Genomic DNA, 17908 nt, shown 5'->3' with positions numbered 1-17908 from the left:
GTGTGGGGAGTCGCAATGAGAATGACAGTAGGCCTAGTCCGAGCTGCGCAAATTCTCTCCACTCGGCGCACGCGAGGCAGATCTGGCCATGCTGCTCGCATGGTGGAGGTGGTGACACGCTCTCTCCCTCTCCCACACACACACACATTAGGTCATGCATAGTCTATCACAAGATGATGGGAATGCCGGCCCTGTATGGATAGGGATAGGGAGTCATTATCTCTACAGCAAAAGGCCTGCTACATAAAAAAAAAATGTCAGCCATTTATTAGTAATGATTTACACTGTTGATTTGCTATCTACTTCCCTGATCATTTAGAACATACACTATGTGTTCCTTTTTGTGTGTTCATGTCCTTGTGATGTGCGTGTCTTTGTCAGCTAAGAAAAAAACAAAAAAAATACTAACATTGTCTCTTGTCTTGTCTCGTCATCTCACTCCTGATCTGTGCCTTGCCGTGGCAAATGAGCTTTTGAACTAAACAGGTCTTGTCTACTTGTGTTTGTGTGTCATCTGAATAATATATATGTGCCCCATACATGGAATCAGAGTGCCTACTGTATGTAGTAAATGGAAAATCTCTACAGCAAAAGGCCAGTCTACCGCTACATGCATTTGGTTTGTTTCTGCCATTTATTAGTAATGATTTACACAGTTTGTTCACTACTTACTATTTACCTGAGCATTCAGTATTGTGCAATATAGCATACAGAAGGTGAGGGACATTTTGGGGGGAAAGAAGTGGTGCATTTTATCATTCAAACATGCGACTTTTCATGAAAATTCTATAATCCAAGATGGCCGCCACCATATGACGTCATAATATGCAAATTAGATATAAACATTTAATCTCTACATAAACTTTGGGTCATCCTTAATATTTCTCTAATTTACAGAAAGTCTCTATCTCATCACTTTTAAGATATAGCCTTTTGAAATGAAGATGTCAAAATTGATCGTTTCGGAAAAAAACCTCTGGCGCCTAAAGGGTTAAGCCTCCGCAGCTCTGGGGTAAACCAGGGAGCGGGGCGGGTGTAGGAGACCAGTTTGGTGGTGAGTGGAGCAACAGAGTCCAGGCCGAGGAACACCCTGCTTCTGTACATCAAATAGGAAAATTCTGTAAACATCTTTAAAAACAAAAAAACTTATTATTATTATTATTATTATTATATGGCCTATGACATCTTCAAAAATGGTATATAAATCAGCCTGAACCATGTCCAAATACCACCCCCCCCCCCCCCCACTCCCCATTCAAAGTGGTATTAAAAAGTCTTCCATTTAAGTTGGAGGATCCTCGGGTACACGGACACTGGGCACTCTAGTAGTAGGTCTCTCTTTCCACCCAACCTGCAAGAAGAGATGAGGGGGAAGAATGGTTTCAGACACAGTCACACCAGAATCCATACATAAAAAACACACACACTTTCTCAGCCATCACCGATCAGACGACTATTCATAATGAGGTACTTATAAGTGTATTAGGGACCAAGTTTTATAATATTTACATTTGTTCATTTAGCAGACGCTTTTATCTAAAGCGACGTCAAGTACAGTGCCTACTGTATACTACTATCAGGGTTCCCACGGGTCATGGAATTTCTGGAATATCATGGAATTTTGATAAAGTCTATTCCAGACATGGAAAGTCAGGGAATTTGATCATATTTGGGGCAAAATCATGCAATATCAGGGAACTTTGTTGTAGCAGTTTAGAATATATACTTGGTAAAACACATTAATACAAATATAATTATTTCCATACAAAATTGGTGTATATCTGGTTATTAGATTTACTGCTTGTTTGAATGGTGATGGTTAGCCCAACTTTGTTTATTCTATGACCATTTATTCATATTCCGCTCTAAAAAAGTCAAAGATATTTGAATGCTACATGGCTGCTCTGAAATCTTCTCATTATAGGTCATGGAAATTCAGGGAAAAGCAAAATACCGATGCATTTATTTGACATATCATATGGTTTAAAATGATGTTACGCCCCAAACACACCCATTTGACTGATTAAAAAACCTAGGAACACCTTGTTGCGCCATGCGCTCCACGTTTGATAACGAAACCCCTCCCAATGTGAGCTGGACATCCTACTAAATTTGAATAGACTTTTGACGAGTGACGATGCACTTTAGAATGTCATGATAGGGCCCGTAATGTTTTTCGATGTTGCGGTGTATTTTGTAGACAAACATTTACATGGTTATAAGTTATTTGCACTAGTGCGCTTAAAGGGGTGATGGAACGCAAAACCGAGTTTACCTTGGCATAGTTGAATAACGGCAGTTTGGTATATAAAATAAATAAACAGGAAATCCCATTGTCACCTCCTTCGTCAGGAAATTACACAACTTGAAATTTTGACGGGTGAATCTCAGCGAAGCTGAGAACTGACGTAAATTCTGGGGGTGTCCCTTATTTGGCTCTGGTCTGTACCTTTGTAACGCTGCTGAAATTTACATACACGCCAGCCCATTTCCAGCTTCATGCTCCTTAACCGGAAGTTCGATGACACCGGATTTCAGTAGGCTAGCTAATCCAAGTAGGCCGTATTTGCAGATAAACATCATTTGTTTGCCTTTTAATGCTTGGATTTTGTTAAAGTAAGTGAGAAATAGACACCAAACATTCTAAAAAAGCCTTTATTTTAATCCCAAAACACTTCTCAAATGTTGTGTAAGCTATTTGATGTTGGCAAGCTAACTACACTCCACTGTTTTGAATGGACACGTCTTGTGAATCTGACCATTTCTTGGACTGACCTTGGATTGTTGCATACAGTACCTTCTGTGTTTACAAATCAAAACAAGGTAAAATGCTCTGTCTTAGCGAGTGAAATATGAACTATTGAGCCATGTAAGTTTCCAGAATTTTGCGTCATCTGATCAGCTCTTCTGATCGGTCTTCAGAAAGTGCGCCGATCAAACTATTTTGAGTGAATATAGGCGGCCAATCGATCGGAGCATTCCTAATGGCAAGAACACATAGATGGACGGAGTTTCCCCCTTACCTCCTGGGCTGCGTCGCAGGATAAGCTTACGGATTTCATCATAAATGAAGATAAGGAATGCATATGGGAAGGCGCAGAACCAACAGTGTGGTCTGAAAAAGGAGAGAAAAATGGGAAGAAGAGATTTGTAAAACAATAAAACAAATATAATCTTTGAGCAAGACTGAAAAGAATGCCAACAAACAAATTGTTGCTGGTTCCATTCAGAAAAGCAGATTTTGGCCAGACTTACTTGAGTGGGTACATTCTGAGGGCGACGTCCATGCCTGGGAAGTATGACAAGAAGGCAGCCAGGGCTGTCTCCAAAAACAGGCCAAAGATGAGGATATTATTGCTGGGTAAGGCAAGAACACACAAGATGTCAGTTCAATACTGTTCCCTTTTGCAGCACCATTATCATTTTTCTGAGCCCTTCATGGGTCTATTTACCCTACTTACTTCATGCCCTGTTGGAAGACTGAGTTTCTCCTGGTCTTGCAGATGATCAAATTAGCCCATTGCACAATCACAATGCTGGAGAAGAAGGCTGTATGGCATGTGAACTCCACAATCTTCCTATTTTCATAGGTCTGTGGCACACAAGTGACGCATTCCACCACAGGCTGTTATGAAATTGTACACTTACGCATAACTCAAGTTGAACAGCATAAAAAAGTCTGAAATGTCACGGACACATCAATAAAAGTTTGATGTTAAAAACAGCAATGGACTTGCACATGTAGCCTCAACAGTATCCCACGCTAGAAGTACACAAAGCTATTTCTATCTGAGCTAACTTTGTTTAATCTCTTACTATGTAATCATAGGTACATACTAGGGGTGTCACGATTCTCCAAATCCTCGATTCGATGCAATTTTCGATTTTAAAGTCAGGATTCGATTTGATTTTCGATCTTTTTTAATATTCCTATAAATGCATTCCTTAGATGTTATTTACTCTTTTGGCCTTTTCTGTTTGGGGGGCTTTTATTTTGAAACCGCTTTTTATTTTGAAACCGGTCCAACCTCGAGGTTGTTATGTAAACAGAACCAAAACTAGGCTAAAACAGAGACGTGAACATAGTGAAATGAAACAACACAGAATGATAATTTGATTGTTTCAAGGCCCAAGGTTAGTGTTCATGGAATATGTACTTATCAATGTGCATTTTAAGCCTTAAAGTAACTTTGGACCGTAACTAGATCATCTTTTCACTTGCTAAGTTGAGTAGGCTAAGTTAGTTCAAAGTAGCAAGAGGGGCTTTGATTTCGGTAGGTTGATGTGTAATACATTGTGTATATTTTACCTGGCTGCAGCCTAAAATTAGAGGAGTGTTGACGCTGCAGTTCAGCACGTGCTTGGGGGTTTGTGCGTCTTGGCATACATGCTGGATGTAACATTTTAAGTTCGAAGTTCGAGATTGAGATGTAATTTCGATCGATTTCGATATAAAATTGAAATTGTGACACCCTTAGTACATACCATTGGTAGTGGTACACTACAAACTGGACACTTGCCCACTGCTGTCCATAACTGTCCTCCAGATCGTTAATGAACTTGTCATCCCACTCCTGTCGAATTCCGAGAAGTGTGGAGGGCAGAAAACCGTTTTCAGCCAAAATGACAAAATATGTGAAGAATCCTGCCAGGGCCTGGAGCATACCTTTTAAAAAAGATGGTGAAGATTAAACCTTATCTTAGGAAAATGTCTGCTCTAATCCAATGTCCTTGGCTGACCTATTAAAATATAACTTCAGCTCCCACTTTCCTTTCATGAGATATAACAAGGATGTACTCCATACAGAAATGCACAGCATTTCACATCTTTAGTCAACGGCAAGTAAAACTTGAGTTCTCACCAATCTGCCCATAGGCCATACTGATGAGCCTCTCGTTGACCAGCCTGTCTGTCTTTGGGTTTCTGGGCTGTCTCTTCATGATGTCGCCTTCACCCTTTTCGTATGCCAGGGAGATAGCAGGAATCTGGGAATTCACAAAGACATTGGTGAAATTTGCATTCCTGTCTGAGAAGACCAATAACTGGAAGGTCTGGAAACAAAAGGAAAACCAAGGTTCTCTTTACTATGTCTGTTCCGAGATCGATACAGAGGATGCAGACTGTGCTCAGAGGGAGTGGGATGTTGGCGATGATGAAGAAAAGGAAAGGTGTGATCTCAGGGATGTTACTGGTCAGAGTGTAGGCAATGGACTTTTTCAAGTTGTCGAAGATCAGACGACCTGGAAGACAAACATTTTTAGAGGATTGACCAATTTACCCAATTTGTGGTATACCATTCGAACATGCAAAAAAACTTGGGGCAAGACATACTAGTCTTTGAGAGAATTCGTCACCTTCCTCAACTGCTGTAACAATGGAGGCAAAGTTGTCATCCAGAAGGATCATGTCAGCAGCCTGCTTAGAGACATCTGATCCGGCGATACCCATAGCAATACCAATGTTAGCCTGCTTCAGGGCAGGAGAGTCGTTGACACCGTCACCTGTCACAGCCACAATGGCACCCTGTAGAGCAAAACAACAAAATGAATCTTCTTGAAGGACAATACCATAATGAAAGGCAATATGCCACCTGTGAGAATTACCAATTTGGTTAAGACCATAATTTTGCATTACCTGTCGCTGGCAGCCCTCAACAATGATGAGCTTCTGCTGTGGAGAGGTTCTGGCAAACACAATCTCAGTGTGGTACTTCAGGATGTCATCCAGAAATTCAGGCGTCATGTCCTTCAGTTCAGAACCTTGGACAACACAAGCCTTGGCATCTCTGAATGAAAAAAAGAGATAACACAGTGTGTTATCTAACTGTTGCCCTGAACTCAGATTTGTTACACACTCAGATTAACACTGTTAATATATGGATGATTTAAAAGACTACACTGAAAAGAGTGATGTGGTCTACCTTGGGTTGACTTCTGTAATGGCAATGTTCAGGCGAGCTGCAATATCTTCCACAGTCTCGTTACCCTCAGAGATGATGCCGACACCTTTGGCGATGGCCTTAGCAGTGATGGGATGATCACCAGTCACCATGATGACCTGGAATTAAAACAATTGACAAAAAAGTGATCAAGCTTTGTTCTCAATCTTCATACAGTACACATTCACATGAATGAACATGTACAGTAGACTTTAAACAGGCATTCAACCAGGGGTGAAAGTAAGCCGGTACTGGCCGGTACGGAGTACCACTAAAATATTTGGAGAGGGTACGCCGTACCGGAAAGAAAACTATACTGTCTCTGAAAAATATTGCACTTTCAGCATGACAACACAACTGCTAACGTCAAATTACCAGAAGCAACACGTTTCCCCCAAAATATATTTCATATACATCGTTCTGAACTGTATCTAAATTGTGTCTAAACCTCCCGTGCAGCTGGACAGACAACGAGCAAGCTATAGCGCGCGTACAGTAGCCTAATTGCGCCAACGTGCACTGGTATCCAAAGTGTTTTAGCAGACGGACGTTTCTTGGAAAGTCTCCGAAATAAATAAAAAAACATACAGGCTAAAGAAAAATATGTGGATGTTTCAATAGCCTATTCTGGTTTTATGTGTGCAGTGTTTCGCTGGAGAGACAAGAGACAGACAGCGCGTGTACGGTTTAACCAGATCTTGCGCAGCAATAATGAAAGTGTTTTAGCGGACAGAAGTATTGTAGCGACCGGTTGTCAATCAGGGAGTGCCCGCGCTATGCATAACCCCGGGCACGCTCATGGTTGGCAGCCTGGCGAGAGGGGGGCGGGACCCCCGGAGAATATAGGCTACTGTTCGAGAAAGTTCTGCCTCTTTCGGTTCTGGGCCTGACACGGCCCGCTGTGTTATATGCTGCATTGTGTGCTTTGTGACAATAAACCAGTTCATGATAGTGAAACGCTACAGTATGTTGCAGTCTCCCAAATAAAAAGGCATGACTCAAAGAAACGTGTTTCATGATATACAGTAGCCTATATAAAAAAACGATTGGAAGTGGGAGCGAGCAGAGTAACTAGGCTAAATAAATAAATACATGTTGAAATTAAGTGTTTGCAATTTATTCATAATCAAAAACAGATACAGGTGGGTTAAAGATATCTAGTGATACTAAAGTGATAAGAAGTCCTAGTGAATGCTTGATAAGTAGACTATAATACAGTAAATAAACAAACAAATAAATAATAAATAATTAGGCTAAGTGAAATTTTATAACTCTATATCATAGTACCACCAAGAAATAAAAACTACTTTCACCCCTGCATTCAACCCATATCATACTTTGATTCCAGCACTCCTGCACTTGTCAACAGCATCGGGCACAGCAGCACGAGGAGGGTCAATCATGGACATGAGGCCAATGAAGCACAGATTCTCGGTGGGGAAGTTCACCTCTTCAGTGTCAAAGGTGAAATCCTCAGGGAACTGGTCATCAGGCAGGTTCAAATGGCAGAAGCCTACAAGGTGGAAAGGAAAGGCAAAACAGTGTAAACCAAACCATTGCTACCAATGAGTAAGTGTGACTATTCATTCAACTGGCCAGGCATTTTACAACAACCAAGCAGTTTCATTAATTATAAGAGGTGCAGAACCATACCGAGCACTCTTTCGCCCAGACCACCCAGCTCCAGGTAGGCATTCTGGAAGTCTTCCTTCAGCAATTCATCCAGCGGCTGCTCGTTGCCCTGGATCATGATGGATGAGCAGCGGTCCAGGATCCTCTCTGGGGCTCCCTTCATCACCAGCAGATGCTTGGTCTCGCCACTGGGGTTCTTGTGAATGGAGAGCTACCAGGAAAACACAAAAACACAATGGTCTTAGCAACGACTCATGGACATGGACAGTGATGTTGACACTGCTAAAGTGGGAAGAGGGTTTTAGCCAAGTGCTGCCAGTACCTGGTATTTGTTGGTGGAGTTGAAGGGGATTTCGGCGATCTTCTGGTTTTTTTCCCTCATCTCCTTCACAGAGCCACAACACAGCTCAATGCACTTCAGCAAGGCAGACTCAGAGGCATCTCTAGCAATATCTCGCTAAAAATGTCCAAAATCACAGACACACACACACACACACACTAAAATTGTTGTGAGGAACCTAGAGCAACCTCTTTCATAGACACCAGTTTTCTCCCAGATCTACATGATATTCACTTCAGCTGTTGTTACTAACTTGTGAGGGGAAGAGAGAGTTGTTAAAGCAAGCTGTGATGCCACCATGCTTCACAAACAAGCATGATACAGGACGAGGAGGGGAGGGGTGTAGGACACCACAGAGGGAATGCTGCATTTCATTTAGTGAATGGAGGAAGTAGGGCTTGTTTACAGCCAGATCATGCTGGGTCTAGGGAGGAAAATGGTGCTCGATGATCCCCTAAGGTAGTCAGATGGAGTTGGAGCAGAACATAGAGAGAATAACAAGACCTATGCAGGGGTAAACAACACTCAATTATGCTGAATTATGCGCTAAATAGCCAGGGCAACTTGACAAGACTTTTAAATTGGTCATTATGGGTCGAGGTGATGTGCCAGAAAAAATCTCCAGGGCTTTCATTATGGGAGCAGACTATTTCTACCCTTTCATTTTCAGGGGAGGGGGACCCTCAATGTACAACCAAAAACAATAAGTCAGAGGGGGAATTTTCACATTGCAATCCACTGCTATTCACCTTGAGAATGGGGACACTATCCTGATCGGCTAGGAAGACAGCGCGGTTGCAGAGGCCGGCCACACGTGCCAAGTTGGTCCAGGTAGCGGATGTGCAGACAAAAGAGGTTCCTGTCTGGTTCTCTGTGGTGTCGGCTTCATGGATTTGGTTATCGAACCACATGTGGGCCACCGTCATGCAGTTCTGGGTCAGAGTTCCCGTCTTGTCAGAGCAGATGATGGAGGTAGACCCCAGAGTTTCCACAACTTCCAGGTTCTTCACCAGGCAATTCCTCTTGGCCAGGCGCTTGACAGTCAAGGTCAGACACACCTGGAATTGGAATTGTAGTGCCAAAATTAAGTAAAAAGAACCAGCTGCACAATATTTACCTTAAAATGAATCTTGGTCTTTGAATCATCCTATGGATTGAACTCTAGTCGAGGTGTACTTACAGTGACTGTAACCAGGAAACTTTCCGGCACGCTGACAATGATGATCGCGATGAGGCAGATGATCCCCTCCAACCAGCTGTATCCAAGGATGAGCAAGAGGATGAATAATGAGACACCCAGGAAGACAGACACGCCAATGAGGATGTGGATGAAGTGCTTGATTTCAATGGAGATGGGTGTGCGACCGACTTCATGGCCAGAAGCCAACGTGGCAATACGATGCATGACTGTGCGATCACCAGTGTTAATGACAATACCTCTAGCAGTACCTGACATAGAATAAAATGGCAAAAGTCACATATGACAGTAGATATTATAATGTTCCTGCACATTATGTAAACTTTGGTTGAAAGATGGAAAATGGTTAAAACACTTATGGTTTGTTATGTTTTGTATGTGGCTAAAAGCAATATACTGGTACCTTCGACACAGTTAGTGGAGAAGAAAGCGATGTTCCTAGTTTCCATGGGGTTATCATGTGAGAAGTCAGGGGTTCGTGTCTGATGTTCAGATTCTCCTGTTAGGGAGGAGTTGTCCACCTGACAATGGAATACAATGAGATTGAGTAAAATAGGAAAGATAATGTTATTTCTGCTGAAAATAGCGTGCACACAGACGGAATACACCCCAGAATATCCACCTTGCAGCCATGAGCGGAGATGATACGCAGGTCAGCAGGGATTCTGTCTCCACCTTTCACCTCCACCAGATCTCCAACCACCACCTCCTCAGCATTGATAATCATTTTCTCACCATCACGTACAACCAGGGCTTGCTACAGGGTCAGTCAAAAATATAGAAATTCAGAGGTCTCAAGACATGTACAGTATACAAAACTTACTTAACTATACAAAAAATGAAAAATAAAAAATACACTTATGTTATATTATGACTTGGAGGTACCTGAGGAACCAGGTTCTTGAAGTAGCTCCTAGCCTCTTGGCAGTAGGAAAAGTATCCAGTGATGATCACAACAGCAGACATCATAACACCCAAGAACAACTGCACGGGAAAACAGAAAAGGAACAAGGTTAGGTTAAGGTGAGGTTTCCAGCTGGAGAAAAATACATTTTCCCAATGGATCTGAAGTCTGCCCCTTACACAGAAAGAATTCTCCTTACACTATTTATTACTGGTTCCTCTTCTGGTTCATCTCCTAAGGCAGTCTGAATACCATAGACCAGGAAGTAGAGGATGGCTATAATCCAAAGCAGAGTAGAGAACCCACCAATTTGATACTTGGCGAACTTCACCAGTTCTGGAGTGGTGGACAGTGGGGTCAGAGCATTACGACCGTCATGAGCAAGGATCTCTTTAGCACGACTGGTCGTCAATCCCTGCAAATTCATTGAACATGAAACCATTCAGAAACATTTAGCAAGTTCACTGCAGTCTGCAAACAACAGACAAGGCTTTCATAGCGTACGTAATACAACACAACACATTTGTCACAATTGGTCAACATCAGTCCCCCATGTCCCCTGTCACTTGTGGTGTTGACTGTCACGCATTAAATGTATTGCCTAAAAATGCAACAAAAACACATGAAGATCGTAATTAATCAATGAAAAATGGCAGATAATAAAATAATGATACCAGAAATATAATGATGGGCAGACTGTAAATAATTGTACACAATGGGCTAGGAAAATACCTGGACAAATCTGCACACCTCAAATCTGAGATCTGGAAGAGATTCTATTGAAGGCTTGAAAGGCCTGCAAAAATGGAGCAGTTTGTAAATGTGTGGTTTTCTTTGACCTGTGTGACAGTCTGATTATCATTTGCCCTGTCCTTGTTTTTAATACGATAATTGCCATGGCTGTAATTTGGCTGCAGGCATAATAGTCAGGGGGCCTATGTGGTTTCTGTGGGATTGAAATGTTAATTTTTGGAGAGTGGTTGGACTGTCTTTAGAGGTCATTGAACATGGAGAAAAATGATGTCTCCATTTTGTTTTACCTGTTTTAACCCTATTTTTGTGAATTTGTATATTTCACTATAATTAACACTACACATACATTTCGCCTAAATCACTGGCTATGTTGAATAAAGTTCACAAAACAGTTCTTTTCTTATTTTTAACAGTATGATTGTATTTCAGTATTATGATTGTATGTCAATTAGAGATAAGATCAATAACCAATAAGTTTCACCAAATACACATACTCCATTGCTGAAAGATAGCAAAATCACAGAATCAAAGATGAGATCTCAAACAACATTTAATTCATTTACATATACACAACATATTAGATCTCACCTCCACAATTTCCTCATTAAAATCTACAACTAGTCTACTAAACCTTATTCCTACTTAGCTTCTTAAGACTGCTCTCCCCTTCCTAGATAATGTTTTGCTCTAGATTATATCAGGGCATGTACCGCAGTCGTTTAAGACATCTGTTATTAAGCCACACCAGCGCTGCCTTTGACACCATAGACAATGACATACTACTTAGGCTTGAAAATTTGATAGGCATCAAAGACTCAGCACTCGCTTGGTTTAGATCAGTGTTTTTCAACCACTGTGCCGGGGCATACTAGTGTGCCGTGAGAGATCATCAGGTGTGCCGCAGAAAATTACCCAAATGTCACTCACTGGTCCAGAAAAGCAACTGTTGCATCAAAGAATTTATAACCACATACTCTCATTGATTGTATGATTGCACTATTTGTGGTATGCAGGCATTGTACAACGGGGGCCCCATATCCAGTATTCACAGAATCATCATATATCCAGTTCAAAACAACAATTAAATTAGATATAGTCACCTACAAATGAAACAGAGGGCGCTTGTTATATTGAGCAGGTCTTGCATAGAAGCCATAATAAGGCCATATCTGTGTATTATTTGAAATTTTAGGCTATGGTATTTTTTTTTTTTCTTCACACAGGATTAGTGTGTTAGTGTGCCGTGGGACATTTTAAATGTCAAAAGTGTGCCGTGGCACAAAAAAGGTCGAAAAACACTGGTTTAGATTATACCTAACCGTCAACAATATGTACAGGTCCATAATAAACCATCTACCCAGATTATGGTAAAACGTGGAGTGCCTCAAGGCTCAGTACTGAGGCCCCTGTTGTTTAGCAGATGATAGGCTACATAACTAATAACCTCTCCATAAAACCTGATGAATTAACACTGTTAGCCAAACTTGACACATGTATAAGAGATATAAAGACATGAATGACAAATAATTTCCTGCTTTTGAACTCAGATAAAACAGAAGACATGGTTTTAAATTCTAAAAAGATGAGGGATATCCTATCCACATCACAGGCTACATATAGTGATATTCCACTGACCTCATCCACAAGTGTTAAAAACCGGTTATAATTGACCGGGACCTAGCACTAAGTAATCACATAAAACAGATCACCAAAATTTAATTTTACCATTTAAGGAACATTTCAAAGATAAGGAAGTCCTTATCCTTACCAGATGCCGAGAAATTAATGTTTTGTCATCTCAAGGATAGACTATTGCAATGCTATTATGCTGGCTGTAATAATACCTGTCTAAAGAGCTTACAGCTTATACAAAATGCAGCTGCTCACACACACAAAAAATATGAACATATTTCCCCCATTCTAGCATCTTTACACTGGCTACCTGTTAAAAGTCATTGACTTCAAAATATTACTTGTCATGAATATGCTCTTTTGTCTGCTTCTGACAGAAGAAGCACTTATCTATGCTGGCAGCAGCTGCTGCTGAACAAGTGTCCCTCTAGATCAGCGTTTCTCAAACTGTGGGTGACGTGTTTTTTTAATTATTTTTTATCTGTAGCCTGGGCCCAGGTAGCACCCGATGCACAATGGACGCACTGTGATATTCACAGGGAAGCGCTCGTGTCAAGGCAGCTTAGTTAGTCCCGACCTACATGAGATTTTGAACGTTGTTGTGAGAGTGGTGAATTTCATCAAAACCCGGCACTTAAAAGCGCGTCTATTCTCCACACTTTGCGAAGAGATGGTAGCTGACCAAAAGGCTGTACTGTTTCACAGCGAGGCCAGGTGGCTTTCCCGAGGTAAAGTGCTGTCGCGCGTGTTTGAGCTCCGAGTCGCCTCTTCTTGGAAGAAGAGCGCATGTTTGAATCTGCAAGCATGCATTTCTTGACGAAGCTGGCCTATCTTGGCGATATATTTGATATATCTTAGCGATACATTTGAGTTAAATGTCCAGTTACAAGGCAAAGACAAGCACCTACCTCACCTAGCAAATAAGATTACTGCATTCACCAAAAAAACTTGAGTATGGGACAGGCGCCTCGATCGCGACAGTATTATGCCTTTGAGATTTCTGAGCGAAATCGCTGAAACGTCTGATTGGGAGGCACTCTTGTGATTCAACAGTAGGCCTACATCACATCCCTGCAAAGTTTATTTCAAAAATATTTCCCAACCAGCAGTGCTCAGTATGACTGGATTATGGATCCATTTAATGCAGCATGTTGGCATTTCATTGAATATATTGTACAATGCTGTATAATGGCCTATGCTTCCTAATATGATGCTGGAAAACAGAAATATGTGTGTTATGTATTTATTTATTATTATATCTGCAGCACCAGCTGATTTTAACTCTGTTGAAGAGGATATATTTAGAACATGTCATTATTTCAATAAATTTGACAATTTTAAGCTTGACCTACCACTTTCTTAGAGCGATGAGGGACAGGTGGGGCTCGAGAATGCCCCCTCAAAGCGGGGAATGAAAGAAAAAGTTTGAGAACCACTGATCTAGTTTGTTAACTACCACAGTCACGAGTTGGGTCGCGATAGTGTGTCATTTTTAAAAAGTGGGTCCCCAGAAAAAAAGTTTGAGAAACACTGCTCTAGATGGACTTGATGCAGTTGCAGGTGTTGCTGCAGGTTCTGTTGTAAAATAACTGCACTGTAACAATGTAATCGTTGGCTGATATGTGATACCCATCTCCATACTCTCTCATGGACAAAAACAAGAAATTTGGCATATGTCTCTAGTGATGGGTCATTCACCAGTCCACACATATCTGCCACTGGATACATAGCCCAAAATATGTTTCTTTTAGAATATGTGTGCCATCACCTGACTAACAGAAAGACACACCTCAGAAACTAGACTGTGCCACCATGAACTATGAAAATGTGCTTGCTCAAATGTAGAAGGCTAGAAGGTCACTAATATAACCAACCATGAAGAACAGAGCACTATGTGCTTCAAGTTATTCGATATTCTAAATTAACTAAAGCCAACTGTCACTGGTAGTCAGGGATGGATTACTGCATGGGCCTACCAGGCCCAAACCCAGAGGCCCAAGGAGTCAGAGGGCCCAAGCCATTGCATGGAATCATTGCCTCAATATCAACACATCATATCAACACATAGGCTATGAATCTGATTGAAATAAAGTATTGGCCATCCCCAAAATGCACTCTCACTGGTAAAGATGATAAAGTTGATGTCTTGTGACATCCACCCCAACACCACCGCCACAAATTGAGTCTGTGGGAAACACTGACTTCCTCCATTCTCACATATGACAAGCTACCCAGGGTAACCACTGTGGGGGCAACAGTGAATGTTCTCATGCTTGCCAAAGTGAATAGCTTATTTATTAGCTATAGGAATCAAAGTGAGGGTTAGGGTTTCACTTTGCTCAAAGTTTCTGTGCGAGTGTGACCCCATTGTGGCTTAGTCTGCAGCAGAGCACAACTAACCACAGCTAACCAGAATATTTCTCGGTTTCCCTGTGATAAAAGTTCACACAGAGTTTTAATGGTGGTAAACGGTATACGAAGTTGTAAGTTTTAACTAATAAATAAAGTTTTTTAACAGCTAGTGTGAACATTTGCATTTCTTGATACCAGGAACAGTTTAGATGAAAATGACAATGTGTTTGGTTTGAGCATTTTGTGTTGACCGCCACGCATTAAACATGTTGCCTAAAATGCAACAAAAACGCATGAAGATTGTTATTAATCAATGACAAATGGTGGTTAATAAAATAATGAATACTAAACGAGAAATATAATCACGGGCAAACTGTACAGACAATGACGTAATGACAAACACTAGGACAAATGTCTATTTAGTGGCAAGTGGCTGGTTGCGTGTCACAGCTCAGTCAGAAGCTGAAGTAAATTTGAATCGGCCCATGGATCTGCTTATTTTTCCCGATCCCCGATCCAGCTATTTTGTCAATATCAGGGCCGATATCCGACCCTAATATCGGATCGTTGCACCCCTACTCTCAACATCGATGGTTCACCTGTCCACTCTACTCCTGTTGTCAAAAACCTTGGCATTCAACTTGACTCCACTCTTAGCTTCGATCCTCATATCAAAGCACTCACTAAGACTGCCTTCCTTCACCTCCGTAAAATTGCCTCTTGCCTCGTCTCTGACCCTTCCTCTCTGTTAGTAATGCACAGACTTTGGTTTACTCCTTCATTATGTCCCCTCCACAACCTTGCTCCCCCCTACATCTGCGACCTCTTGAGCCCTTAGACTCCTTCCCGCTCACTCAGATCTTCTGACCAAAATCTTTTAGCTATCCCCGCACCAGACTCTCCACCCTGGGTGGCAGGCCCTTCAGTGCCTTGGCCCCCAATCTCTGGAACTCCCTCCCCCAACCTCTTTGTGACTGTCATTCTCTTCTTTTCTTCAAAGCACATCTCAAGACCTTTTTGTTTAATGATCACATTAATGACCACACCCAACACATAGCTCTATACACATAGCTTCTCTTTGTTGTATCGTTTTTGTTTGTTTGTTTGTTGTTGTATTTTCCTTACCACTATGTAAAGCTACCTTGGGTTTAAGAAAGGTGCTATATAAATTAAACATATTATTATTATTATTATTATTACAGTATGAGGCTATGTGTTGTTTTGTGTGAATGTTTTTGTGTGGACCCCTGTGTTTAATATGATTAACCTCAGCAACTCACCCTGGTTAAATCAGTGCCATATTTGTGGTTGAGCTCATCAAGTGTCAGCTTGTGATCATCCTGAAGGGGTAAAGAACAGGAGGAAAGATCAGAGGAAAAAGCCCATTTAAGTTGTAAATTAACAAACTTACACATCCGGACAAGCCTTTTTCTTCCACAAGGAGAGATAAAGTTAAGCTGCCTTACCAGATCCACCTCTTTCTTCAGCTCATCCATGTCCTTTCCTTTCTCCTTCTTGGCCTTGGACTTCTTGTTTCCCTGCTCTGAAGTAGCAGCGAGCTCATATTGTTCCTGTCCTTCCTGTGACACACCACAATAGAGAACATTTGGCTTCAAGAAAATTGGTCCCCCCCCCCCCAGTGATTCTAACATTTTACAGTGGGTCATAGAGAGTATAGTGACCCAGTGCATCATGGTGGTATGCCAACAGCTCAGAGAAGGACCGCAATGCCTTGCAGAGAGTGGTGCACTCAGCGGAGCGCATCTCCAAGACTCCTCTCCCCAGTGCATGAAAATGTAATTACGACGAATGTAAAGAGGGCAGTAGCCAGTTTCACTTTCGCGAGATAACAGGCTAAAATGCGTTTTACACCCCCCTCCACCCCTCCACAAATGTCCACGGCCCTGCTATAGTTAAGTTAAAATACGAATACAAAATTGCCCATTCCTTTTTTTCCTTCTTTAATGACATGCAGTCCTACAGTAAGCGTCAGCTAAGGCAAACAACGCATTCGACATAAACAAGTCGCAAAATATGGGTAAAAGCACGTTTTCAATAAAAAAAAGGGTTAGGTTGAGAAAATAAGGAAATAAGACTACTTACCCCCAGTCCCATTTTGAAATACAAATTTTGTTGAAGACCTCAATGTGCCAACTACGGTTTCCTGGATCGCCAACTGAAATCAGACAATAAAAAAAACCCTAGATGCGTCCTGGCCACACGTGTCACACCACCTGCCCAAGCTTCCTGGCCGTATCAAACATATAGATGTAGCGGTTGACGTCATAAATCTTGCACGAAGCTGAGGTTGGCTCCAGATTCAAATGCGCATACAAGAAAAACATAGGCTATATATGTTTGTTTGTTTTTTTTCAGTATAGGCCTAAGGCTCTCCAGTAAATATAATTTTTCGTTTTGTTTCTAGATTTTTGTTTTGTTTAGAGTAGGCTACTTTCATTTACAGTATTGCATTGTGTATCAGTGTGTTGCTGTTGATTTAATGTGAGTATAATTCAAATGGTCCATGTGTGTATTTTGTTGCAATAATTACATTTTTAGAAAGGATTGTTGAGACTGCACAAGTGTTCCTTCTCTCTCTCTATCTCTCTCTCACACACACACACACACACACCAGGGTTGTGCACAATTCGAATTGCAATTCTGCTTCCTGTTTGCTACCTCAATTGAAATGCAAGTGAAATTCAAGAATTGAATTGGAATTTAAGAGCCCGTTTCAATTCAATTCTGGAATTTTGCACAAGCCTGGCACACACACACACACACACAGACAATCGTATATTGTGTGTGTGTGTGGGTGCTTTATAGTGAATGAGGTCCATATTCTCTCTAGCCACACTTCATACTTCTCTCTGATGAAATCCTGCCATCTTGTGGGCAGGTATAAAAACACATCAGTGAATGATGGATTTGCTAGCCAATCCACAGTCTATTAGCCTGACGAGCCAGACCCACATATAGGGTCTGGGCACTCACCGTTCGCACTGCTCAGTCCTAAGGGCGGGATAATCGGTTTTGTCTTTCAAATTCCCTCTGTATGCAATAGGACAGCACTGAGTCCCATGCGTTTTCCCACCAGCGGAGCTAATTGGCTAGTTAAAAATGTTGCCATCTTAAAACAAGCTTAACTCATGTCACAC

At 41.5% G+C, this 17908-nt stretch overlaps 1 protein-coding gene across 1 annotated transcript; it reads right to left on the bottom strand.

Annotated features, from left to right (window-relative positions):
• Positions 1-1268: 1268 nt before the first annotated feature.
• LOC143136371 (sodium/potassium-transporting ATPase subunit alpha-1-like) lies at positions 1269-16924 on the bottom strand. Its single transcript, XM_076297059.1, has 22 exons — positions 16854-16924; positions 16217-16330; positions 16031-16090; positions 10213-10428; positions 9995-10093; positions 9732-9866; positions 9513-9630; positions 9092-9360; positions 8661-8969; positions 7894-8028; positions 7593-7782; positions 7277-7452; positions 5922-6058; positions 5636-5786; positions 5356-5524; positions 5087-5241; positions 4863-4986; positions 4521-4666; positions 3462-3592; positions 3256-3357; positions 3024-3115; positions 1269-1351 (listed from the first exon to the last, which is right to left on the bottom strand). The coding sequence occupies exons 1-22, from the start codon at positions 16863-16865 to the stop codon at positions 1323-1325; spliced, it is 3069 nt and encodes a 1022-aa protein (XP_076153174.1). The 5' UTR covers positions 16866-16924; the 3' UTR covers positions 1269-1322.
• Between the last annotated feature and the right edge of the window lie 984 nt (positions 16925-17908).

Source organism: Alosa pseudoharengus, unplaced genomic scaffold (genome assembly GCF_046254945.1).
Source record: "Alosa pseudoharengus isolate Yale_2024_CS ecotype anadromous, Long Island Sound unplaced genomic scaffold, YU_APseudo_1.1 YU_APseudo_1.1_scf_20, whole genome shotgun sequence".
NCBI classification, from domain to species: Eukaryota; Metazoa; Chordata; class Actinopteri; order Clupeiformes; family Clupeidae; genus Alosa; species Alosa pseudoharengus.
Note: the sequence above shows the minus strand (reverse complement) of the source record. Positions and strands in the feature narration are given on the sequence as shown.

Bases quoted from the DNA above. Each gene is read 5' to 3' on its own strand.
- LOC143136371 (XM_076297059.1), bottom strand. The intron at 9,361-9,512 runs GTACCAGTATAT...ATTCTATGTCAG, and splicing joins CTCCACTAACTGTGTCGAAG to GTACTGCTAGAGGTATTGTC. The intron at 3,358-3,461 runs GTAAGTAGGGTA...TGCCTTACCCAG, and splicing joins GTCTTCCAACAGGGCATGAA to CAATAATATCCTCATCTTTG.